The 26,664-nt window shown below is 39.1% G+C and overlaps 1 protein-coding gene across 4 annotated transcripts in view; it reads left to right on the top strand.

Annotated features, from left to right (window-relative positions):
• LOC110463401 (mucin-5AC-like) overlaps window positions 1-26,664 on the top strand; it is a 115,073-nt gene that overhangs the window by 55,219 nt on the left and 33,190 nt on the right. For all 4 annotated transcript variants that reach the window (XM_021517966.1, XM_021517967.1, XM_021517969.1 and 1 more), the window contains 2 exons: window positions 1,661-1,771; window positions 12,335-12,515. In XM_021517966.1, the coding sequence (XP_021373641.1) occupies window positions 1,661-1,771; window positions 12,335-12,515 (292 nt within the window). The remainder of the gene's footprint in view (window positions 1-1,660; window positions 1,772-12,334; window positions 12,516-26,664) is intronic.

Here is a 26,664-nt window from a genome sequence, read left to right as displayed (position 1 = left end):
ACACATGGCACATTTTGAATACTAGCAAGGTTAAAAGACTCGCAGCGGTTTATAAGTTTTGCTGTTTTTTGTACTTTTTTACATCTCTTTGAAAAAGATCAATCATTTGCATTTATATTTCCAAAAGAAAAAATAACATTTTCAGAAGATTTCATGGATAATCCTATTCTTTTACTTACCTTGCTCAAAATAGGTCATTTCAACTACCCTGTTCAAAACCAATGTCTCTTTATTTACTGGTATTCTCTTCAAAACATGCTGGGTGCATGGCTGAAGCATTTTCAAATCCTTTATTATCACAAAAGTATGTAACTATGTAACATGTTTCTTACTACACTAAGTTATGTAGAATTATTCATGGTGTCTTTGATTAGTTAACAACTGTCTCCAATAATCTTAGTCTAGGCAAGTAAACCTCAATCCTTGCTGACCATACTCATGTCCCACAATGAGTCAAGATGGCCAGCTGTATTTCAAAGTCCCAAACCGATTAGCTTATTCATGGATGTAGGCGAGGGAAGTGATATCCTAAAGACCAATAATACTTAATAGTATAAAATTACCGCAGACGTTATTGTTTATGCCTGGTCAGAAATTGATCAATGATTACATGTCTTTGAAATAGCTTGACCACAATATGGTCACTCTGCTGGGCATTGACTTTGTCACTTGTCCAGAGAAAGCTGTGTGTCATGGTTTTGTTGGGAAGAGACGCGGATCCTGGAGATTGGGTGTGATTCATAGGCCTATATACTGTACTGACTCTGCCTTAGATGTAACTGATGCCATGATTCTGAGCTGTAAAGTATATGGTGGTGGGCAGTATTTCACATTTAGTCACAACTTCCAGTTAAGGATCAGATCCAAAATTTTAAAGAAAAAAAATGCTTTTTCCATGTTTGTTTATTGAAAACAAAATCAGCTTTTTATATGTATTAGAAACAATATTTTTAATCAAACACAAAAGGTTAGATAATAACAAAAATGGAAAAAAAACCGAAGGATCAATTTGGGCATTGTTTCAAGGTTCTAGGATGTCTCCGTTGTGCTTTGTAAGAAGGATGTGAGTGTTTTTTGCCATGCTGTGTGTCATGACATGGTGTTGATGTATTGGTACTGAGACAGCTAGTGGCAATTGACTCCATTGTGTATCTATTTAAATCAGAAATAAAAATAGTTTTGTTTCAATTATTGATGTAGATTCCCGCTCTGGGTAAAGAAGTCGTCTTAAAGGCTGTAACATAACCTCCAAATAAATGACATTGTATACCAACCACCCAAGTTTGTAAGTAAATATGTATCCTGTCTTCTCAAAGTTTACTACACCAAACATAATAAACATCAAGGGAAGAGATGACCAGACAACATAAAATGGGGAGTCTCAGCAAATTTAATCCAGTTTACATGTTTTGGCCCACCTAGTGGACAGTAATTAACATCAGTTGTACAAGTAGAACGTTTTTTGCAGTGCTATGAGCTGTGATCGGGTTTTCCATATAAGGTAGTAACAAATTTACACAAGGGATGGGTTAATAGTTTGGGGATAAAAAACAACATCTTTTTGGAAAGCTTGATAAAGCTTTGTCTATGAAACATCTGAATGCATTGCAATACTCTGGAAATGTTTTTGTTTTTCTGATTTTTTTTGTTTTTTTTGTAGGTCCTCCTAATTGACAGCCGTTCGTTCCTGGAGCACAACACGTCACGGATCCAACAGTCGGTCAATGTCTGTTGTTCCAAGTTGGTCAAGCGCAGGCTTCAACAGAACAAGGTAGGCATGGAAACGGTCTTATTCAATGTTGGCATAGCAACTACCTTATCCAATGTACAGAATGCCAATTATGATCTGCTTTGCATAATGGTAGACATTACACAACTGTGACTGGGTTGGTGCTCAAATGGTTAACATCTGAACAAATTGGACTCCAACAGCCTGGCTTCAACAACATTTGTTTCAAAGATGAGACATTTTTGGGAGGTCGGCAAAATAGGAAAATAAACACTCTGTTTAATTGTTTCTCTCTCTAAAATGATATTTTGGAGTTCTTAACCAAGACCTAGACTAAGCATTTTGATAAAAATCTTTTTTCAGCACAAGATACCTGCAAAAAAAAGCAAGGTGTCCATTTTAAAACCAGTGTTATCATAAACAGTAGAATAAATCAATTACAAAATGAAGTAGTAATGAGATATCAAAGCATATCATATAGTCTTTCACAAGAAAATGTAACATTTAACATTGGAATGCTAGTGTATTATAAAGTTGCAGGGATACTGTACTCAAGGAAATTTTCGATCTATGACGATAAAATCCCTTTTTGTTCAATATTAGATTCGCCCATAACATTTACTTACAAATATTCGCTGAAGTGATAAGGTCGCCCTCATAACCTAGGGCAAAAATTAAACTGCAGCGAAAATGTTCCGGTACACATTATAAAAAAATAGAAGAAGAATGGATTAATTGAGCGAGTGTTCTCGTGTTGTATGTGATAGAACTGGTTCGGGCCTTGTAGGGTGGTGTTTGTCCAGGGGTAGCAGTATATTGTACCAAGGATATATTGATGAATACTTAAATATACCTCTGTGATTGCATGCGTACGGAATGGTAAGGGAGTCTGACCGATGCCTGTGAGCTATATGTACGGTAGTAGGGATATAACTGTTAGCTTATGAATATTCATGAAGCATGTGGCAGTGATAACAATACCCAATTTCATGCCGCAGAATCAGCATACTGAAATGACGGAGTGTGGCAAGTTTACTAGAACCGGGTTTTTACCTGAGATAATCACAAAGTAAATCAATACTAGAGGAATTATTGATGTCACCGTTGTTTCATAAAATACCTGAAATTGATTATTAATCAGAGGATTATTTGTTGGAAATTTGCCAGTTTGAACAGTTTATTTGAACTGTTTGCCCCGGATAAGAATGTTTTATATATACATTAGCTATGTAAACCATTTGTTTTATCCATCTATATACACATACTGATGTGTCCAAGCATTTGTTGTTTTGGTAAAATGATTCAGAACAAGGCTATCCAATGTTGCTGAAAAAATAGATAAGCATTTTTTTGTGAAAGGTGAGGAAGCTGGTTAAATATTTAGATCTTCTTTTTGTCTAGTTAATGGATAGGCAGAGGTCATACATTTGATACTGTTATAACAAGTATCCCAATACATGACATTGTGTGTTACTGATCCACATAAACCTGCATAAATAGACTTTAACTTTTTTGGAAACAACTTTTTATTAACAAAATTCATTACAAAATAATGCACTGATAAATATGTCCGTATGTACCCTTTAGAAACATGAGTAATCCATCAACAACAGTGTCAGAGCATACACTAGTCACCTGAAGTATAACAAAGATGACATAGTCAGGACAGAACAAACATTAAGGATTAGTGAAATAGTTGATAATTGATAATGTTAAATAGTATTTTGTTCCATATTTGGTCTGAAGCATCCTTGGGTGAAGGGGAACCAATTTTGTATAAACAGTGGGTCTGAGGGGCGGGGCCCAATAGGGAACACATAGTAAATTCTTTAAAATCCTTCTTCTTCTGTAGGAATGAAAGGATTTGTTCCATATTATGTCTGAAGCATCTTTGGGTAAAGGGGAACCAATTTTGTATAAACCATTGGTCTGGCCCCCGAGGGGCCTGAGGGGCAATTGAGGCCCAATAGGGAACACATAGTAAATTCTTTAAAATCCTTCTTCTGTATAGGAATGAAAGGATTTGTTCTATATTTGGTCTAAAGCATCCTTGGGTGAAGGGGAACCAATTTTGTATAAATCGTGGGTCTGGCCCCCCAGACCTGAGGGGCGGGCCAAAAGGGTGCAATTGGGCTATATTGATTTAAGGGACTTCTTCTCTGGAACTAAGAGATGGATATCAACCATATTTGACTGGAAGTATCCCTCGTTAGTGGAGATTCAAAATTGTACAAATGGTGGAGCTGACCCCCCAGGGGGCTGAGGGGCGTGGCCAAAAGAGGGCAATTTGGTCATAATGCTGTAAACTTCTTATGTAGAATTATGCCATGGATATTGATCATATTTGATCAGAAGCATTCATGGGTGGCAGGGATTCAAAATTTAACAAATGGTGGGGGCCCCAGAACTATGTATACAAATGCTTGGCATAAAGAGACAAAAGTAGTCATGGTATTAGACCCTGGGGTCTGACTGAACCCCTAGGGACCTAGTTTCTTAGTCACAGCTTGGAAACAGTTGAGATCCCCACCCTATAACCATGCATATATACAATTGCTGAGTATAAAGTGATGAATGCACATATGCTTCCTGAGGATGGCTTTGGGGTCTGCCCCACCCTTGGAGACTTAACTCCAGGGTCATAACTTCGAAATGGTTAAGATCCCCACCCCAAAACTATATATACAAATGTGGGGCATAAAGAGACGAATGAAGTCATGATATTAGAATTGATCCTGGGGTCTGGCCACAACCCTAGGGATCTCGTTTCTGAGTCACAGCTTGGAAACAGTTAAGATCCCCACCCCATAACCCTACATTAAATGAAAAATCTAATACAGACCTACTACAAGAATTGGCATTGGGGTCTGGCATATTCCCTTGAATCTCATTTGGAGAATATTTTGCCATGATTGCTTAGATATCCAGGTGAGCGATACAGGCCCTATGGGCTAAGATACCTATGGTTACTGAAAATCAGTCAAGGGAGATATCTCTGATACAATCCAGGGTAATAAGATAAAACGATAAAGGGAGATAATTTTATGTAAAGCATATTATGTGTAACAAGGTTTGTTATAACTAGTTCAGCTATTAGATTCAGATTATTGGTGCTGGTAGCTCTAAAATATGGGATTTGAGCCATTACTTAGGTGACAGGGATTGAAATTCTACATTATACTGTAGAAGGGATGGAACAGTAGGGTTGTGTAAGGGTTTAGTAAGACGTGATGGTAAGGTGGTGTGGGGGAGGACGGACGGGAAAGCAGAACACTGGAGGGTATGTAAACATTCCCGTCACAATGACATAAGATACCCGTTTGAGCTATTCTTCACACCTACACAACATTTTGTATTGCTGCTGAAAAATTCCCACGCCAGAAATTAAAATAATGAGTTAATGTACAGTACAGTGATGAATGCCTTGGTACGGATCAATATATGTTATGTCTATATCCTTACTACATGCACTGGCAGTACAGGTTTTTTTGACCCATGTGTATTTAAACCTCTAAATACTGATGAACTGCTTATAGCCACCATTTTTGCTGTGTAAAATGTAAGTAAAAATTTGCATATGAAACATTTGATCAAATAGAATTTCTATAATAATATAATCTGTTTTTAGGACAGCATTCCTCTCAATATACCTATCTCTGAAGACAACTTATTAACCCTATTCATAGTGTATCTGGTCAATAGTGACCACACATAGTGACCAACAATGTGTATCTGGTCAATAGTGACCACACATAGTGACCACCAATGTGTATCTCGTCAATAGTGACCACCCATAGTGACCACCCATAGTGACCACCAACGTGTATCTGGTCGATAGTGGACCATAGGATGACCATCTGTGTGATTTTCATTCATTAACAATCCACACAGTCGTTTCAGTGCCTTGTCACAGTCGTTACAGTGCCTTGCCACAGTCATTACAGTGCCTTGTCACAGTCGTTACAGTGCCTTGCCACAGTCGGTACAGTGCCTTGCCACAGTCGGTACAGTGCCTTGCCACAGTGTGTTTACGGTACAGTGCCTTGCCACAGTCATTACAGTGCCTTGCCACAGTCATGACAGTGCCTTGCCACAGTCGTTACAGTGCCTTGTCACAGTCGGTACAGTGCCTTGTCACAGTCGGTACAGTGCCTTGCCACAGTGTGTTTACGGTACAGTGCCTTGCCACAGTCATTACAGTGCCTTGCCACAGTCGCTACAGTGCCTTGTCACAGTCGTTATAGTGTCTTGCCACAGTCATTACAGTGCCTTGCCACAGTCGTTACAGTGCCTTGTCACAGTCGGTACAGTGCCTTGCCACAGTCGTTACAGTGCCTTGCCACAGTCGTTACAGTGCCTTGCCAGAGTCGGTACAGTGCCTTGCCACAGTAGGTACAGTGCCTTGCCACAGTGTTTAAATGGCTGTGCATTTGAGCCATGCTCAGTGATGTGTTACTATTTTTATCACCAGCTCTTTCCTTGACACAATTTCAATGTTTCTGTGTCATTATTATCAATTTTGGAGAAGCACCAGTTGATCTAATTTAATTGAATAAATAAACAAACGATGAACAATTTACCATTACCCTTTTCTCTGGAACCAATTTAATTTCCATGATGGTGTATTGTGGTGGAGGAGGGATTTAGGCTGTGTTGTGGGCTGTGTTGTGTGCTGTGCTGCCTGCTGCTGGTGTCTGTTCTATTTTAGTCACCTCCACTTCCTTTGCCAAATTTTTTCATCCCAGTATTTAACTCAAGGGATCTGATGTAAATGTTACACAAGTTTTCATGATTAAACTTCCTGCTGAAAAGGGAGATGACATTAATTTGAAAGGCCATTCATATCATTTTGAAAATTAGAAATCTGTAAAAAGCATTGAACCTCAATGTGAGAAGCAATATAAACATGAATACCAATAAATCCGGGTACAGAACTTGCTCAGCTTTCTCTGCTAGTTACATTTATGCAGCTATCAATTATATTTTTACCAGCACCTGAAACATGTGATTACTATTTGATTTTGAACCTGTATTGATTTTGACTTGAAGTACAATTGCCATGTAAATGCTGTGCAGTCTTTTCAGGTGAATTCTACCTGTACTGCTGTGTGTAAGTGGGATGTTACGGAACACTCTAAATATTTCATCTTAGTATTCCATCGGGAGACTTCCTTGGTTAATTATTGATGTCCAAATAATGAAATGTGTCATTTTCAATTGGTAGAACAAAGTGGTGTGAGGTGGGAGGGCCACACATGAAGCATGCGTGTTATGGTGGCTGGTTCACACGACTCGTCATCTGTGGGTTCTACATTCATGCTTTCATGTTTATGTTATGTAGTTCAGTTATAATGTTAATTGGTTCCTACTAATGTAAGGTGCTCCATGTTTTATATTAAGTGATTTATGTTAAAGGGTTCATGTCTATTTTGGGCAGTTTATGTTATGCTGTTTATGTAATTTGTCCATGTTTTAAGTTAGATGGTTCATGTTTATGGTGGGTATTTATGTTATGCTTTTCATGTATATGTAAGATGGTTCATATTTATGTTAGTTAGTTAATTATGATAGATGGTTCATGTTAAATAGTTCATGTGTTAGATGGTTTGAGTTTATGTAAGATGGGTCATGTTTATGTTAGATTGTTCATGGTTATGTTAGCTGGCTTATGTTAATGTGATGTCGGTTCATGCTTGTGTTCAGTGGATGTTTGTAGTAGATTGTTCATGTTTACGCTTAGGTGATACACAGAAGGTGTAACAGCTAAGTTGGTATGAAGATGAACAGTAAGTTTATGTTTACTTTAGTTAGATTCAGGATGGTTGATGTTAGTTGATTCATGTTCGTAGTAGATGTTTCATCTTGATGATAGGTTGTTCAAATATAAGGATTGCACAGGATTTTTTCAATTTCATACTGACATGAATATTGAAAATAAACCATTCAATCCTTATATTTACATTCTATATAGACATTCCCTTGTATTTTCAATATTGAAGTGTCTGTCGTCAGCACAAACAAGATTCCTGGAACAGCCTAACGTCACAAAAATGTTTGATTCTAATGGTTGTCTCATGTTAATCGAGGCGGGAGGAGAAGCTTCAAAACGACCCTGATCAAATTACGTTCATAGCTCTATGACCGCAATTTATCCTGGTAATGCTTATAGTGGAACTTGCAGTGGAAATGTAAATATATATAAATGGTTGTGAAATCATGAATATACTATATAGGTATGAGCCAGTCTGTATTGATGTACAGTTACTGTATAAGTCTGCATATATGAGTGTAAGAGTATGCATAAACACTTCAACGCTACCTCAAATGAACATCTGCTGTTGTATTTTGTAATGTGACCTAGTTTATAGCTATTGATTGATGTCTATGTTAAGGCATCAAATCCCACAACAGCCTTCAAAGTGCATGTTCTGGAGGAATAAGTCACACACACGGTTTCTGTATGTATTTATGACATCAGGAATTTAAAGTGGAAAATAAAATAACCACATACTGATAAAAACAATGAAAAGAACCCTGTCAATTAGAGAATCGTGAAATTTATAGTAGTGATGTATCTTGCTGTCACCTGTAACATCAACTTAACAAGGGCGTGTGCCTGATGAGATTTCACACAGGTAAAACCACACAGGTAAATGCACTTAGATGACAGTGACATTACTACAGTGCAGAACATCCTCTATGTAGATCACACTGCATGGCATCCTTACTTTGTTGGAGCAAGGTCATTAGCTCAACAAGGTCGCAGCATGACACACGACTTGAAACAGGTGTGCTTTGTCATATACACAAACTCACAAGAGGAGGGGCTTCAGATGTCCGGGAAGGGGGGCACTCGAAACAGTAAGGTAGGATTGGGAAAGGGGGCACCCGATACTGTAAGGTAGGATCAGGGAAGGGGGGCACCCGATATTGTAAGGTAGGATTGGGGAAGGGGGGCACTTGATACTATAAGGTAGGATCAGGGAAGGGGGGCAACCAATACTGTAAGGTAGGATCGGGGAAGGGGTGCACCCAATATTGTAAGGTAGGATTGGGGAAGGGGGCACCCAATACTGTGAGGTAGGATCAGGGAATTGGGGCACCCGATATTGTAAGGTAGGATTGGGGAAAGGGGGCAACCGATACTGTAAGGTAGGATTGGGGAAGGGGGCACCCGATACTGTGAGGTAGGATCGGGAAAAGGGGGGACCTGATACTGTAAGGTAGGATTGGGGAAGGGGGGCACCCGATACTGTAAGGTAGGATCGGGGAAGAGGGGCAACCAATCCTGTCAGGTAGGACCAGGGGAGGGGGCACTCGATACTGTAAGGTAGGATCGGGGAAGGGGGCACCCAATACTGTAAGGTAGGATTAGGGAAAGGGGGCACCCAATACTGTCAGGTAGGATCAGGGGAGGGGGGCACCTGATACTGTAAGGTAGAATCCGGGAATGGGGGCACCCGATACTGTAAGGTAGGATTGGGGAAGGGGGGCACCCGATACTGTTAGGTATGATTATAGTTAGACCACACACATCATAAGATTATCTCCACACATATTAGGATAAAATTCTGATTATTGTTTAAGTTTAATGTATCTTTACTTAGGTGTCCAATCAACACATGACACATTAAGTGGTGTCTGTAAAATGGCTGGCTCTGTGTGGCTCTTTGGTTCCTTCATCTTAAACTCACCAGATGGATTTAGTATCAGACCATTTACAGGGTCCAAAGTCCATTGACCTACAGATCAGAATCCTCAAGTATGGGGAAACGAAAGTTGGTGTCTCAGTATATTGTGCTGGTCAAAGTACACCCTTTAAAGGCAGCTTATACTTTTATGTGGAGAAAACTGTGCTGTTTAATTCTACTCTTTTTAGCTCGCCTATTCGAAAATTGGGGGGCTAATGTAGTCACCCCGGCGTCGGCGTCCCACCTTCCGAGGTTAAAGTTTTGGTGCAAGTTTTTTCCAGACAGTGTTGGATCATCACACTCAATACACAGTTATCTATTATGAGTTTAAGTCATTTATATCGAGTGTAAGCAATGTGCTGGACAATATTTTCATATTTTATGGCCCAAAAACAGCTTAATTGGACTTAGTTAAATTTGAGGTCAAATTTTTTGTGAAGTGTTGGACAACCACCATCAATAGGCTGTGTCTATTATAAGATTGAAGCATTTATATGGAGTGTTAGCATGTGCTGGACCATATTTTCATATTTTATGGCCCAAAAACAGCTTGATTGGACTTAGTTAAATTTGAGGTTTAAGTTTTTGCGCAAGTTTTGTTGGGTACCCGGTAGTGTTGGACCACCACCATCAATAGGCTGTTGTCTATTATAAGGTGGAAGTATTTGTATTGAGTGTAAGCAATGTGTTGAACCATATTTTCATATTTTAGCGTCCAAAAACAGCTTTATTGGACTTTGTTAATTTCTTAACAATCACTTCACATAGATGTTTCTACACATTTAACGGTCCTTGAAATATCCTGGTGGTAAGTGAGGTGGCAAATAAAATGACAGGCACTAAATCAACGTTTTACTATACATGTGTTTCTATTGATAGTTGCAATATTATAATAACATACATAGGCGAGCTTTGCTGTTCTCTGACAGCTCTTGTTCTTTTTTGCACTAACATGGTGCCTACCCCACATCCCCCAGAAATTGTGTTACATTATTTGAACTTCACTACTAAAGTATTATTGAAGTATGTCAGAATCATGTACATAAATTAAAAGAACACATTTCTTTTAAAAGTTCAGTCCACAAAGAAAGGCTTTCAAAGATACCTCATGTTACAAAGTGTAAAGCATGATTTGAGGAAATGATACTTTTGATTTGCTGGTAAATTATTGTTGAGATTTTGAAAAGACATTCAAATTGTATCAAGCACCATTGATTTATATAGATTTGCAAAAACACATTAGAATTTTCACATTTAGGATGACCTGAAGGCATCACGATGTAGCTGTAATGTATCTGAATTAAATAGTTGTAAACATTTTATGAATGGAAAGTTTGAATGTTGGTTCTGGCTGGTACTTAACACAGGAAAGTTGTACTTATACGTAAGTAGTAAGTGTAAGTGTTGATCTGAAAGATAAAATATCAACTTACTTGCCGCATTTCTTCTATGACCTAGATGTCTTATTCCCATTGATAGGTCTTCATTTGGTGACGATGTTCACATCCGGTCTAATTAAAATTGAACATTACAAAGATGACGCATAATTAAGTTTGTCCTGTGTCCAAAAAAAATTCATACCTTACACAACTGGATTCAAACTTGAATGAAGAACATCTCATTCCTTTAAAACTTTAGTCTTTCTAAAGACACTGACAATGGCTGACATTGATATTATGCGTCAATATTAGGAAAAATTGGAATTCTTCTGACAATTTACAGATTTAAAGGAGGTACACAATGTTTTATTAGAGCATCAGGTCAATCCTGGAGAACTGTCAAATGTATTTCCAATGAGAACAAATTAATACATGTACTATCAATTATTACTGTGTTGTTTATGTAACAGGAGAGGCAAAATGTAGGCCTGAACTGGGATTTGATCCTGGAACCTCCGAACTCTGGTGGACACTAATTGAGCTATTGCTACATTCCTTCCTTCCTTTTCCAAGTCTTTACCCCCAAAGACAACACTGCTTACAACCCAGGTTGAGGTATCCCCTTGCCCCTCGTACACACACTACTTGTTAACAACCCAGGTTGAGGTATCCCCTTGCCCCTCGTACACACATTACTTGTTTACAACCCAGGTTGAGGTATCCCCTTACCCCTCGTACACACACTACTTGCTAACACCCCAGGTTGAGGTATCCCCTTGCCCCTCGTATACACACTACTTGTTTACAACCCAGGTTGAGGGATCCCCTTACCCCTTGTACACACACTACTTGTTTACAACCCAGGTTGAGGCATCCCCTTGCCCCTCGTACACACACTACTTGTTTACAACCCAGGCTGAGGTACCCCCTTGCCCCTTGTACACACACTACTTGTTAACAACCCAGGCTGGGGTATCTCCTTGCCCCTTGTACACACACTACTTGTTAACAACCCAGGCTGGGGGATCTCCTTGCCCCTTGTACACACACTACTTGTTAACAACCCAGGCTGAGGTATCCCCTTGCCCCTTGTACACACACTACTTGTTAACAACCCAGGCTGGGGTATCTCCTTGCCCCTTGTACACACACTACTTGTTTACAACCCAGGTTGAGGTATCCCCTTGCCCCTTGTACACACACTACTTGTTTTACAACCCAGGCTGGGGTATCCCCTTACCCCTTGTACACACACTACTTGTTTACAACCCAGGTTGAGGTATCCCCTTGCCCCTTGTACACACACTACTTGGAAGAATGGTTGATCACAGGCAGCACTTTACAGAGAGAAAAATGCATAGCCTAGACCAGGATTCGAACTCTAGACCTCTGAACTCTTAAGACGGACAATCTGATCAATTAAGGTACCTGGTCACCAGTGATCGACCCAGTCCAGTTCTACTAAATTTATTTACATGTGTTGTTTGTGCTTATATCGATGGTGTGTTGATTATATGGTGTATTTTCTGTTACAGATCCATATTAAGGAGTTCCTGACTCAGACATGCCATATAGACATTGAGGAATACAGTGATGTTATTGTGTACGACCAGTGTACAGAGTTACCTGCCCTTCTCACCAGTGACAACTTTCTTATCGTCCTTCTACGAAAACTCATGACCTGTTCTTTGTTTAAAAGTGTGGCTTTGTTAAAAGGTAGGTGCCTTCATTATTAGTATCATTCACTGAGTTGGAAGACACGGTAGTTTGACTGGAATTGAAATCAGTTTATGTTAACCAATGTCATATCTGTGGAAAAGCAAAACAGGCAATACCTCAACAAAAGGTCAGCTCGGACATTCTTGTACAGACGAAAGCTTTTCACAGGTCTTTTGATTAATTTGAGTTGTGAGCTCGACTTCTTACCATTGTGTAGAAGAATGGTTGCAGACCTGAAGCTGCATGGTCAGAAGTTGCTACATGATTTGGAAGTACGAATGAATGCCAATAGTATAATGTAAGGTAGTAAGAAAGATTTCAGCAATTTTTCGTATTACAATATTTGCTGTAATTAAATTAGAAATATCTTTTTGTCTACATTAGTATTTATCAAACAAATGAACTAAATACAGGTATGTAACTACTACAGGCTTACGTCATTTGGTTGTACAAAACTTAAAAGTATTTTTTACAGCAGTCGATTACCCTGTTCCTTCGTGGTGTGTGTATTTAGTGACAAAGACAGCCTACTTTGTATATTGAATTCCTTATAGTTGGTATCGACTGGAGACCTTGAAAGGTGTGAATCATTGCCTTTGATCTTTACATGGATCACTGTCTAAATATTTATACTTTAATATATAAGGATCATTGCTACAGAGTTGAAGACTGTTCTGTGTTATTAAGTACTTAAGAAAGGAAATGCTTTCATGAATTTGTTGTTGTCGGGATATTGTACGGGAAATAATTTCAAGTGTTCAGGAGTTTTTCCATCATATTTTCAATAACTTACCCTTCAGCAATGATGTTAGATAAATGAAATAAACCAAACATAATTATTGATTATTGTATTCAAATATTGAAATATTCAAAATACGTTTTGGAGACCACTAAAACATAAAATTAGTCACCATAACATTTGTCAGAGTGTAGCGTAACCGATTGCCACAGTTACCAATAGTTGTCTCAGTGTAGCCAATCTGTGAGTGTGGTCCATCTTGTCTCACATGACAGATAGAGACATGCATATGCCTGTCCTATATCAGTCTATCCAGAGTCATATTTCATTAATCAACATACTAGATTATCAGATGTATTTGTCATAACACATGGTGCAGTGGCTGACACACTAAGGTGGGGTGTAAAATAGTACTAGGTTGGGTCTGAAGTTTGAGCCTGGCAGAACACATGGGAGGCAACAGCTTATCAATAATGAAGTATCTCCTGGGACCTTGTCATAGTACCCTGGCTCTTCAGACCTGTGGGAGTCTTGTGGAGTTGTCTTATCAATGGTAGATAATCAACTCTATTTGTAATAGTAAAGGGTAGGAGTGATTCACTATTTCAAGTTTTCATCAAAGAGATTCATCACTATAGATTGGTGCCTTATTGATATTTAGAGGGTGTGGTCCCTGGGATGGTTAAGAGGTGTTGTCCCAGGCTCAGGATTCTGGGAATTATATTGGGTGTTGTCCCAAGTTTAAGCCATCTGGTAAAGGAAGCAGATGTTTAGTCCAAGGTTTGAGACTTCCTGGCACAGGTTGTGGGTGTAGTCTGAGATTTGGGACTCGATCTGCTACAGGTAGTGGATGTGGTTCCAGGTTAAGGCTCTCTGCTACAGGTAGTGGGTTGGACCCAGGTTCCGGACTCTCTGGTACAGGTAGTAGGTATGGTTCCAGGTTTAGCCTCTCTGCTACAGGTAGTGGATGTGGTTCCTGGTTAAGGACTCTCTGGTACAGGTAGTAGGTATGGTTCCAGGTTTAGAACTTTCTTGTACGGGTAGTGGATGTGATCCCAGGTTTAGGTCAGACATTGGTTGCATAACAATATACTAATATACTGTGTTGGTCTTTGAGCCCAGTAGTATAAGACAGTTATCGACCATCTACTTTTTTAATTAGTTTGTATGGAATCATTGAGTCATTGAAATATATTTGAATATTAATTTCAGATTGATTGCTAAAATATCTACTTTTAGTCATGTGATGTTTGATTGCTTGCACATGAATCAGTATGTCTCACCTGTAATGTTAAACTTTTCCACCTCATTTGAAAGTAATGAATACAGTGAACTTCCTTGTGATTTGCAATACCTAATAATTAATGAATGTGTTAGTCGGAAACTCATAAACAGCCCTTAGTGGGGCGTACTTCAAGAAGAATTTTGTTTTCCCAGTCTGTTTGTTTGGAGTAAAACATGAAAAAGAATGATTGACAAGCAGATTGGTGATAACAAAATGATGATTCTATAGAAGATGTATGACTGTATTACAAGCCTGGAACATCCGATAGCTACAGTGTGACAAGTGTCCCTGACGTAAATCCTCCCTGTCATCTTAAACTGCACAGAGAGCTCCATAAAGTACATGGTGATGCTCTAACATTACCACGCAGATGTCATATTCAATTGTAATTAACATGCAGATATCATATTCAATTGTAATTGGTTTTCAACCATTAAATGATTTTTTGACCAGGGCAATTTTTACAGAGACATTATAAGGTAACACAAGTCTGAGTTGGGAAGAAGCCACTAATCTGACACCATTTTATTTTGTTGTCAACTGTCTAAAGTGAAGTAATTTTTGTTTAGACTTTCCTTAAATCGTTTATTATCCTGGCTTGTCCTTCTCATGTGTATTCTTCAAATGAGTATAAGATATCAATATGAGCTTACTTGCCATGTCCCAAAGTGTCATTTAAATGTTCTTCTCAAACCATGTATTTCCACATCAGAAATAGTGAATCATATTTTGACCATATTTGATGTAGACGAATATTCTCCTTGTTGGGAGCTAGCATATTTTTCAGACCAGTTCAATACCCAATGTGCTTATGACCTATTGGCTTAATCACGTACCTGATGTAAAGAACTCTTTATCACATTTGATATGTGACGTTATTCTCACCTGTTATAATCTATCAATAAGACTTGTTCTAATTCTAGAGATTATAATCATTATGATTGATGAAAATTACATAACTTTAAAAAATAAAAAAAAATATACATACAAACACTCAACTGCTTATAATAAAATCCCCATAAACTTCTGATCAAGTGTTAGATATGGAGTGTGGGTGACCCCATTGTAGAACCATGACTAATTTCTACTCTACAAACACAAGGGTCAGTGCACCATATAGTCACACCACTAAACACTGACCTACCACCTTGATTACCTTTGAGATGAGAAGTGTGAAATTGGAGATGGCTTTCATGGTTTTTACTCAAATTATAAAACATATATACCGTTTTAATGTCCTAGTTCCTGCATGTCAGCGACTGTCCTGTAATTTATACTAAACTTCAAAAATAATTAATGGTTTAGCAATTTCTTTTGGAAATAATTAGCTGGTATTATGAGATAATCACACTACGTGGGTAAATGACAGCATTTGTGAAAGGCATCCAAATTTGTACTACCAATGACCCTATAAAATCAGTGTAATAACAGCACCCAGTCAAGGCATGCTAATGAAGACAGTCTAGCACTGTCGTGGGAATATCCAGGAGTGAAGTGATTAAGGCACTGTAACTGCTTAGCCGACATTCATCAAGACCAGTGAGGATGGTCAGTCTGCAGATCAAAGGGTGAATCTTAACACCCTGGTTTACACCATAGACATTTTTATTGTCATCAGATTTTGACAGTGAATGCCTATATGTTTGTAACAATTTCTCACAAACTTATTTATAAAGAGTGGTAAAAAAATCTAATTCACAAATATATTTATACAACAACAACAAAAAGAGACTGTCATGTGTCATATACCAGGGTATGTTTGTAAAGCATTACTATAATTTTTCCCACACTAAACCTACAAATATGTCCTGTTTGACTCTTCAGCTTGTCTTTGATGTGAAGGGATGAATCATACTGTTTTCTCCTGTAACCAAGCAAGAAGGCGCCATTCCCTCGGCTGTCTCCCCCACAATTCCTTGGTAGAAATTCAGTTCTAACTGTTCAGGAAAATCCAAAACAATCTGTAGGGGGGTGTAGGACCAATTTGTCGTGGTAGCTGACAGTGGTCCAACATCACTTATCACAATAGCTACAGAGTAATTTATCAATTATAAATTTGTAAGGTTCTTACTGGGTTTCTACTGGGTAATGGCAGATACTGTGATATACAAGCTAGATTCCTTGTCTTTTGTTTGTTTGGTAAATAATTAATTCCTTGTCATCATAACATGTGTTAACTGTATGCAGTATGAAGTCATGCATGTTAGATGATGGAGATTATCTTAATGGTATCTTAATGAGTCTATTCATGGTGTTGTATTGATGAGTCGTCACAGCAAGTCAATAATCATACTCATTGTTTTAGTGAATGTAAGAATCGAAAAAGTTTGTATAAAGAATATGAAGTTGGATTTTGTGTAACCATCCTAAATGGAATACTGAATAAATCTAATGTCTATGTTTGGCTTGACTTATATGGTTAAGCATCTTTTTAACAGGTTATTAAGTCGTTTAGTTAATGCCTCTATTTGGGCTATGTATGCTGGATGTAAAATGTTGGTGTATTAACCTCCTTGCAATAGTGCAGATCTGATGCCAAGTTTAAAGTGTTACCTCACTGAAATGCCATGCCAAAGGCACCCAGCACAGTATTCCACCTGATCACATTACACTAACAGCAGTGTACTAGTCATTGCACTGACCCTAAATACTAAATGTTTAGCAGCTACCATTTTATAGGATCTAGGTATATCACAGCATAGTCACATATTGCCTTCCTCCTGTTGGATAACATTCTGCTGATACCAAGGGAGGTGTTAGAAGTTGAAAGTTAATGTTCTTGCCTCCTGACGCAAGAAGTTGAGATTCTATGCTTTAACCTGCTAACACTAGAAGTTGATAGTAGGTGTTCTGACTGGCTGTCACAGAAGTTGATAGTTGGTGTTTTGACTGGCTGTCACAGAAGTTGATAGTTGGTGTTCTGACTGGCTGTCACAGAAGTTGATAGTTGGTGTTCTGACTGGCTGTCACAGAAGTTGATAGTTGGTGTTCTGACTGGCTGTCACAGAAGTTGATAGTTGGTGTTCTGACTGGCTGTCACAGAAGTTGATAGTTGGTGTTCTGACTGGCTGTCACAGAAGTTGATAGTTGGTGTTCTGACTGGCTGTCACAGAAGTTGATAGTTGGTGTTCTGACTGGCTGTCACAGAAGTGGAGAGTTATTGATCTGACTGGCTGTCACAGAAGTTGATAGTTGGTGTTCTGACTGGCTGTCACAGAAGTTGAGAGTTAGTGTTCTGACTGGCTGTCACAGAAGTGGAGAGTTATTGATCTGACTGGCTGTCACAGAAGTGGAGAGTTATTGATCTGACTGGCTGTCACAGAAGTTGAGAGTTAGTGTTCTGACTGGCTGTCACAGAAGTTGAGAGTTATTGATCTGACTGGCTGTCACAGAAGTGGAGAGTTATTGATCTGACTGGCTGTCACAGAAGTGGAGAGTTATTGATCTGACTGGCTGTCACAGAAGTGGAGAGTTATTGATCTGACTGGCTGTCACAGAAGTGGAGAGTTATTGATCTGACTGGCTGTCACAGAAGTGGAGAGTTATTGATCTGACTGGCTGTCACAGAAGTGGAGAGTTATTGATCTGACTGGCTGTCACAGAAGTGGAGAGTTATTGATCTGACTGGCTGTCACAGAAGTGGAGAGTTATTGATCTGACTGGCTGTCACAGAAGTGGAGAGTTATTGATCTGACTGGCTGTCACAGAAGTGGAGAGTTATTGATCTGACTGGCTGTCACAGAAGTGGAGAGTTATTGATCTGACTGGCTGTCACAGAAGTGGAGAGTTATTGATCTGACTGGCTGTCACAGAAGTGGAGAGTTATTGATCTGACTGGCTGTCACAGAAGTGGAGAGTTATTGATCTGACTGGCTGTCACAGAAGTGGAGAGTTATTGATCTGACTGGCTGTCACAGAAGTGGAGAGTTATTGATCTGACTGGCTGTCACAGAAGTGGAGAGTTATTGATCTGACTGGCTGTCACAGAAGTGGAGAGTTATTGATCTGACTGGCTGTCACAGAAGTGGAGAGTTATTGATCTGACTGGCTGTCACAGAAGTGGAGAGTTATTGATCTGACTGGCTGTCACAGAAGTGGAGAGTTATTGATCTGACTGGCTGTCACAGAAGTGGAGAGTTATTGATCTGACTGGCTGTCACAGAAGTGGAGAGTTATTGATCTGACTGGCTGTCACAGAAGTGGAGAGTTATTGATCTGACTGGCTGTCACAGAAGTGGAGAGTTATTGATCTGACTGGCTGTCACAGAAGTGGAGAGTTATTGATCTGACTGGCTGTCACAGAAGTGGAGAGTTATTGATCTGACTGGCTGTCACAGAAGTGGAGAGTTATTGATCTGACTGGCTGTCACAGAAGTGGAGAGTTATTGATCTGACTGGCTGTCACAGAAGTGGAGAGTTATTGATCTGACTGGCTGTCACAGAAGTGGAGAGTTATTGATCTGACTGGCTGTCACAGAAGTGGAGAGTTATTGATCTGACTGGCTGTCACAGAAGTGGAGAGTTATTGATCTGACTGGCTGTCACAGAAGTGGAGAGTTATTGATCTGACTGGCTGTCACAGAAGTGGAGAGTTATTGATCTGACTGGCTGTCACAGAAGTGGAGAGTTATTGATCTGACTGGCTGTCACAGAAGTGGAGAGTTATTGATCTGACTGGCTGTCACAGAAGTGGAGAGTTATTGATCTGACTGGCTGTCACAGAAGTGGAGAGTTATTGATCTGACTGGCTGTCACAGAAGTGGAGAGTTATTGATCTGACTGGCTGTCACAGAAGTGGAGAGTTATTGATCTGACTGACTGTCACAGAAGTGGAGAGTTATTGATCTGACTGGCTGTCTAAGAAGTTGAGAGTTAGTGTTCTGACTGGCTGTCACAGAAGTTGAGAGTTATTGATTTGACTGGCTATCACAGAAGTGGAGGGTTATTGATCTGACTGACTATCACAGAAGTGGAGAGTTATTGATCTGACTGGCTGTCACAGAAGTGGAGAGTTAATGTTCTGGCTGTCACTGTTAAATTTTCAAGCTGGCTATCACTACATGTTAAGAGTTTCTAGCTGGCTGTCACTAGATGTTCAGAGTTTCTAGCTGGCTGTCACTAGATGTTCAGAGTTTCTAGCTGGCTGTCACTTCATGTTAAGAGCTTCTGGCTAGCTGTCACTAGATGTTCAGAGTTTCTGGTTGGCTGTTACTAGATGCTTAGAGTTTCCGGCTGGCTGTCAGTGTTATTACAGATTTTCTATTAACTGTTACTTCAAACACAGTCAATACAAGACTGGCTGACTAAAATGAGAAAAGGGGATTCCTTATATAGACTGGTGCTAGCAGGTATTAAAGTAGGCTTCCTGTTTGGGACCATATGTTATCACCATTTATACTGGTGTTTGAGTTGTATTATCCAGTTAATAGCTTCACAAGGCCTGGGTCCCCCCCCCCCCCCGCCATGAAGTAATTTTTATTGCAGTCCATATGAAAAACTAAGGACTCCCTTAGCTTGTTAGTCCTGCATCTTAGAGAGCTGACTCATTAAACAGGAGAGAACGTCATTAACATTAAATGGTTTCTCACTATATTTTTCTCAACTGACAAATTAGCCTGAGATTAGAAAAACAGAAATCTATTTTGTGTACTTTGATAAAAAAAAACAAAAAAAAACCCACCAATACTGAGGAAGTGATGATGAATAAGATGAGTGAAATGGTTCAAGGGGATGTCATTTGACTCTAGCTTTGTCAGTGTTATATGGAAAAAAAGGTCAATTCATTTTTGTGTGCTGTGCTTGTTATTAAATACTTCAACAAGAGTTATCAATAGAAACTTTATAAAGATAAAACTGGACATCATATTTACCTGGTCGTATGATATTGCCAATTAAGATTCATACCCATTGAGCAAGCTTAATTTTTTCCCCAATTTAATTTCTCTCAACAACTCAAACACTTGTGTGACGATGATTAAGGTGTATATATACACACACACAACATTCAACATTTTGATAGGTCTAAATATCAGGTGTGATGACTTTTTGTCAAACAAAGTATGATTCACTCCATATAAAACCATATAAACATGAGAAAATCTGATTTGTCACGGTCACAAGTAATTTTGTGTTTACTAACAACTGATTTTTTGGGAGTAGTTTGAAAAAGGAAGTGACTTTCAGTCTAGGATCTATTGTTATCTTGTGTTTAGGTGAAAGTAAAAGCCATAAAACATGATGTGTCATCGAAACAGGAACAAATGATTTTCTGTGGTTGTACTGTCACAAACCATTTAATTTAGACCACTTGGATATATATCTGTAAACCACACAACGGGTAGAAAAGTATTGTCTTGTTTGGGGGTTGGGGACCTGTGATCACAGAGAACTATTGCTCGCAGAAAGATGTTGAGGTTAGACAAGAATCATAAACAACACTGATACTTGGTGTGTTGTTAGGTGGTATATTTTAGTGTGAGGTGGTACATGGAGGCCAGAGGTTTAGACTTTTGGTTCTTGGGAGACATTATGAATCCCAGTTCTAGAGAGACTTGGGGACTGTTAGGGACTCTCAGATTTGGTCTGGTGGTTCCAGGGAGATCACAGCTCTAACTCTAGGTAACTTTGAGGTATGGACATGTGACCAAAACCATTGTGAGATTATAAAGAGGTAGCAGTGAAGGGGATCTGGGTGTGAAATGGCTGTAACATCCCTAATGATAGAGTAAAACAGGGTATCATCACAAAGCTCCCTAACCACATAAATAAAGTCTCAACTTTGTGGTTACTTATCACTCCAGTTCACAGTAAACCACACAAAGTGCTGTCTTTTACTGGTGTATTTAGATGCCCCTGACAGAGCTGCCTAAAGCCTGTGATCTATTTGTGTGGTAACCACCTGTACTGAACCAGCCAGTGTTGTCTCACATCATGTCACTGAGGACAAGTACAACCAAAACAGGAAGTGAATTTTAAAATATTCATTTCATTCTGCTAAAATGCCTAACAAAATCAAAGATCTGACAGGGTTGGTCACTATGGTATTGTCAATCCTGTACTGCTGTTAGTAATCAGCAAGTCAGTAGTACGAGCTTATTATAATGGTCAATATGAAGCATAAATGATTCATGAAAACTGACTATAAACGTCAATGGAAGTATCATTTTACCATATTTTAATTTCATATCAAAATAAAATGAATTAATCAAAATTCAGCCTTTAACTCATTTACCCCTGAACACACATTTGAACTCTTCCAATTTAATCATTGGAATAGTTCATAATGAAATTTCAGGGGTGAATGAGTTAATTCAATCTTACTACAGGTATCTCCTAAGAAAGCGTCAATTGTATCAATTGTTGCTATTATAACATCATAAAAATGATGTTGTCAACAATCAGGTAGTGGCATTCATAGCTGATATGAATGCCAGTTGAATCTGGTTGGTTGATATAGTGACAGTGCTGTGAAATGGTAATTACGATGAAGGGATCATTATAAGGAATTGGTACATATTTTAAGCCCTTGTTGACCCGGTTTAATAAAGGCTTAATGACCAGTGTTAAAAAAAAAATACAAAATTGATCACTATAGGCAGGCACTGTCATAGTTAAATGTAAGACAACATATACTGGTCCTTTTAGACAGTGGCAGTGAACTAGCGGGCGTAACCTCTGACACACAGAAAGCCCCTGTCTACTGCTGTCACTCTGTGATGGATAGCTACATGGATCCTTGCCTGGAGACAGACTTACAACACATATCTGTGACATTACTGTATCACTTTGAAACTGTACACAACTTGGTATTTAAGGATATGCTGTCTTTACTTTATTCAGTCACAGCCTAATGTTTACCTTATATTATGACCTGGAAATTTCAAATCTACTACATCTTTTTATTAAAAAAAAAAAGCATTTTGGATTATAACAACATTGGGAATGTCACTGAGACATGGTAAGGTAGGATAGTACTTGAGGACATCACAGAGTTGTGATGAGGATGTAGCATAGTACTTGAGGACACCACTGAGTTGTGGTGAGGTAGGACAGTACTTGAGGATGTCACTGAGTTGTTGTGAGGTATGATAATACTTGAGGACGTCACTGAGTTGTAGTGAGGTAGAAAAGAACTTCTGTGTGTCACTGAGTTATGGTGAGGTAGCATAGTACTTGAGGACATCACTGAGTTATGGTGAGGTAGGACAGTACTTGAGGACATCACTGAGTTGTGGTGAGGTAGGACAGTACTTGAGGACGTCACTGAGTTGTAGTGAGGTAGAAAAGAATTTCATTGTGCCACTGAGTTGTGGTGAGGTAGGACAGTACTTGAGGACGTCACTGAGTTGAAGTGAGGTAGAGAAGAATTTCATTGTGCCACTGAGTTGTGGTGAGGTAGGACAGTACTTGAGGACGTCACTGAGTTGAAGTGAGGTAGGACAGTACTTGAGGACGTCACCGAGTTGTGGTGAGGTAGCATAGTACTTGAGGACGTCACTGAGTTGTGGTGAGATAGGATAGTAATTGAGAACGTCACTGAGTTGTTGTGAGGTAGCATAGTACTTGAGGACGTCACTGAGTTATGGTGAGGTAGGACAGTACTTGAGGACGTTGTGGTGAGGTAGGATAGTACTGGAGGATGCCACTGAGTTGTGGTGAGGTAGAAAAGAACTTCAGTGTGTCACTGAGTTGTGGTGAGGTAGGACAGTACTTGAGGACGTCACTGAGTTGTGGTGAGGTAGGATAGTACTTGAGGACATCACTGAGTTGTAGTGAGGTTGTGGTGAGGTAGGATAGTACTTGAGGATGCCACTGAGTTGTGGTGAGGTAGGACAGTATTTGAGGACGTCACTGAGTTGTGGTGAGGTAGGATAGTACTTGAGGACGTCACTGAGTTGTAGTGAGGTAGCATAGTACTTGAGGACGTCACTGAGTTGTAGTGAGGTAGCATAGTACTTGAGGACGTCACTGAGTTGTAGTGAGGTAGAAAGGAACTTCAGTGTGTCACTGAGTTATGGTGAGGTAGCATAGTACTTGAGGACGTCACTGAGTTGTAGTGAGGTAGCATAGTACTTGAGGACGTCACTGAGTTGTAGTGAGGTAGAAAAGAACTTCAGTGTGTCACTGAGTTATGGTGAGGTAACATAGTACTTGAGGACGTCATTGAGTTGTGGTGAGGTAGCATAGTACTTGAGGACATCACTGAGTTGTAGTGATCGAGGTAGAAAAGAACTTCAGTGTGTCACTGAGTTGTGTTGAGGTAGGACAGTACTTGAGGACGTCATTGAGTTGTGGTGAGGTAGGATAGTATTTGAGGATGTCACTGAGTTGTGGTGAGGTAGGATAGTATTTGAGGACGTCACTGAGTTGTGGTGAGATAGTAAGGTGGTTTAGGACATGGCTTAGATGTGAGGTAGCAAAGTACAGAGGTCACTGAGACGTGGTGAGGTAGCAAATTACTTGAGGACGTCATGGAGACATGGTGAGGTTATTCTGTTAAATGTGTGTTGTTGAGAGGAGTGTACCACAATACTGTGACATCTATATATTGGTTTGGTAAATACTGTCGTATCTATATTGTGTTACATTTAAATAAGTCTATGAAAACCAGCCGGATATATACTGTGATCTGGAAAACCAGAAGTCAAAATGTAAATTTACATAAAACCCAAATTAAACAGGCAACAATGGAAAACCCAAAATGTACGCTAGATTGTGTCAGGTACACTACACTGAAACCATGTCTGTGATCATTCAAACATCAAAACCTGGATAGATGTCATTAAGTTTTGCTGTATCACTTCAACTTCTCATAACTATACAGGTAACACTACACTGCACCTCCTAGTTGCTAGTGTGGGCAACGATTACATTACACCACCTGTAATAGCCTGATCACAGTCGTTAGTACAGGTAGCAGATAACTATACACCTGTATTTGATAAGGCTATGATGGATTCACTAGTGATCAGTGCATGGTTGTGGATGATAGATCAAGTAGCTAGCAGTCAGATCAGGTCAAACCACAAGTATGGGATCCTTACACCTGTCTAACCACAAACACCCTCTTATCAGTCACGAAACCGTTTAGAGCCAAACTGATTGTATACACACACAGACTTTGGCCATCACTGGTCAGATAATGATCACAGAAAGACTTTGGCCACAGTTGGTCAGATAATGCTTATATATGGTAAAAGACTTTGGCCCCCATAAGTCAGATAATGCTTATGGTGAAAGACTTTGGCCCCCATAAGTCAGATAATGCTTATGGTGAAAGACTTTGACCCCCATAAGTCAGATAATGCTTATGGTGACAGACTTTGGCTACTTTTGGTCAAATAATGCTTATGGTGAAAGACTTTGGCCACTGTTGGTCAGATAATGCTTTTGGTGAAAGACATTTGCCCCCATAAGTCAGATAATGCTTATGATCAGAGACTTTGGCCACTATTGGTCAAATAATGCTTATGATAAAAGACTTTGTCCACTATTGGTCAAATAATGCTTATGGTGAAAGACTTTGGCCACTGTTGGTCAGATAATGCTTTTGGTGAAAGACTTTTGCCCCCATAAGTTTGATAATGCTTATGATCAAATCCTTTGGCCACTACTGATCAGATAATGCTGATGGTCAAAGACTTTGGTCTGTATTGATCAGATAATGCTTATGGTGAAAGACTTTTCCACTATTGGTCATATCATGTTAACAATCACAAGATGATAATGCTTATAGTACAGTATCAGTTTTTTGGCCGGACTGGCCACCACTGGCAGATGTTTATATTCACAGACTTTTGTCTACTACGGGTAAGAGTCACTCAGGTAATGGGCTAATGTTTACAGAAAGGACAATTTAATGTGCTTACCACTGTTTCTCCTTCTCCTGTTATCTTTCTTATATTTTTGTTTGGTTTTGCATAATACACTTCTGTTTTGATTTGGAAAAAAGAAATTTTAAATGCTGGTATGGAAATAGACCATCTGAATATCAGCTGAAAAGAACATAATTACCAACTCTGCCTATTTAGGAAAATTAAATGGAATTTGTTTGATAGCCTCTGCTGAAAGATTATAAATGATATTTGACTGCCTGTTTCCACAACAACTTCCATTTCCCCTTTCTTCTGTTTAAGTTGAGGATTTAGAGTTTCAATCAGTAACCATATATTGCAAAACAAAAGGCATTAAAAGTTACCAATAAAGAGACCTAAAGTATTAGCATTTCAAATTAAAACCGAAGTAGCACATGTGTGCCTCGAAACAATAGCGATACAGTTTCAATTTGTTGACAAACTGCTTTTATGAAAAAAGGAAACCAAGAAAAGTTGGTATTGGAGAGTTTAAAAGGCCATCTGTAAAAGCTGTCAGTATCAAGACAGGTCCTATCCAGGTATTAAATGACTGTAAACGTGTCACTACATTATACATTAATAATCCCAATTAGCAGGTAATCGTTCTCCTGGTGCCCAACCTCCACCTTAGCTTTGATCTTGGTCATGAATTGTTAACCATCTTTCATTAACATATGAAGCCAAGCGTTACCATGGGGACAGTCCAACACTTGTTTAGATACCAATGACAGTATTAGTCATAGCTCTCACTCGCTAGAGTTCTATTGGTTTAGTCGCTTAGTTTCATGCACACTTGACAATTTTTCACCTGAGTATCACCTTGCCCAGGTGATACTAGCTATGAAGAATCTAATATTTCTCAAGTTGTCTCTTGTATAAGTTCTTTACTGGTATGGATATCAGCATCTGTTATAGGTCTTACACCTCACTGTGGGTAATCTATCGTTAAAGGTAATTTATTTGCAATGCTTTTCATCAACCAATACAAATATTGGTCTGTTCATTTTTATGTTTACCCCAGTTAAAGTAGATACAGACAATGCTGTAGTTGTCTCCACATTTTATTTGTCATTTTATCAGTCAAAATAAAACTTTTAGACAATGTTTTAGTTGTCTTCATATTTAATTTGTCTGTTTATTGATGATAATAGATTAAACAAGGTTGTAGTTCTCTTCTAATTTTGTGTCTGTGCTGTCAGTTTATTATGACAGATCATCAGTGTGGTTGTCTCCTGATATTTGTGTGTGGTAGGGGTGGGGGTGGGGGGG

Source organism: Mizuhopecten yessoensis, unplaced genomic scaffold (genome assembly GCF_002113885.1).
Source record: "Mizuhopecten yessoensis strain PY_sf001 unplaced genomic scaffold, ASM211388v2 scaffold10901, whole genome shotgun sequence".
NCBI lineage: Eukaryota > Metazoa > Mollusca > Bivalvia > Pectinida > Pectinidae > Mizuhopecten > Mizuhopecten yessoensis.
Note: the sequence above shows the minus strand (reverse complement) of the source record. Positions and strands in the feature narration are given on the sequence as shown.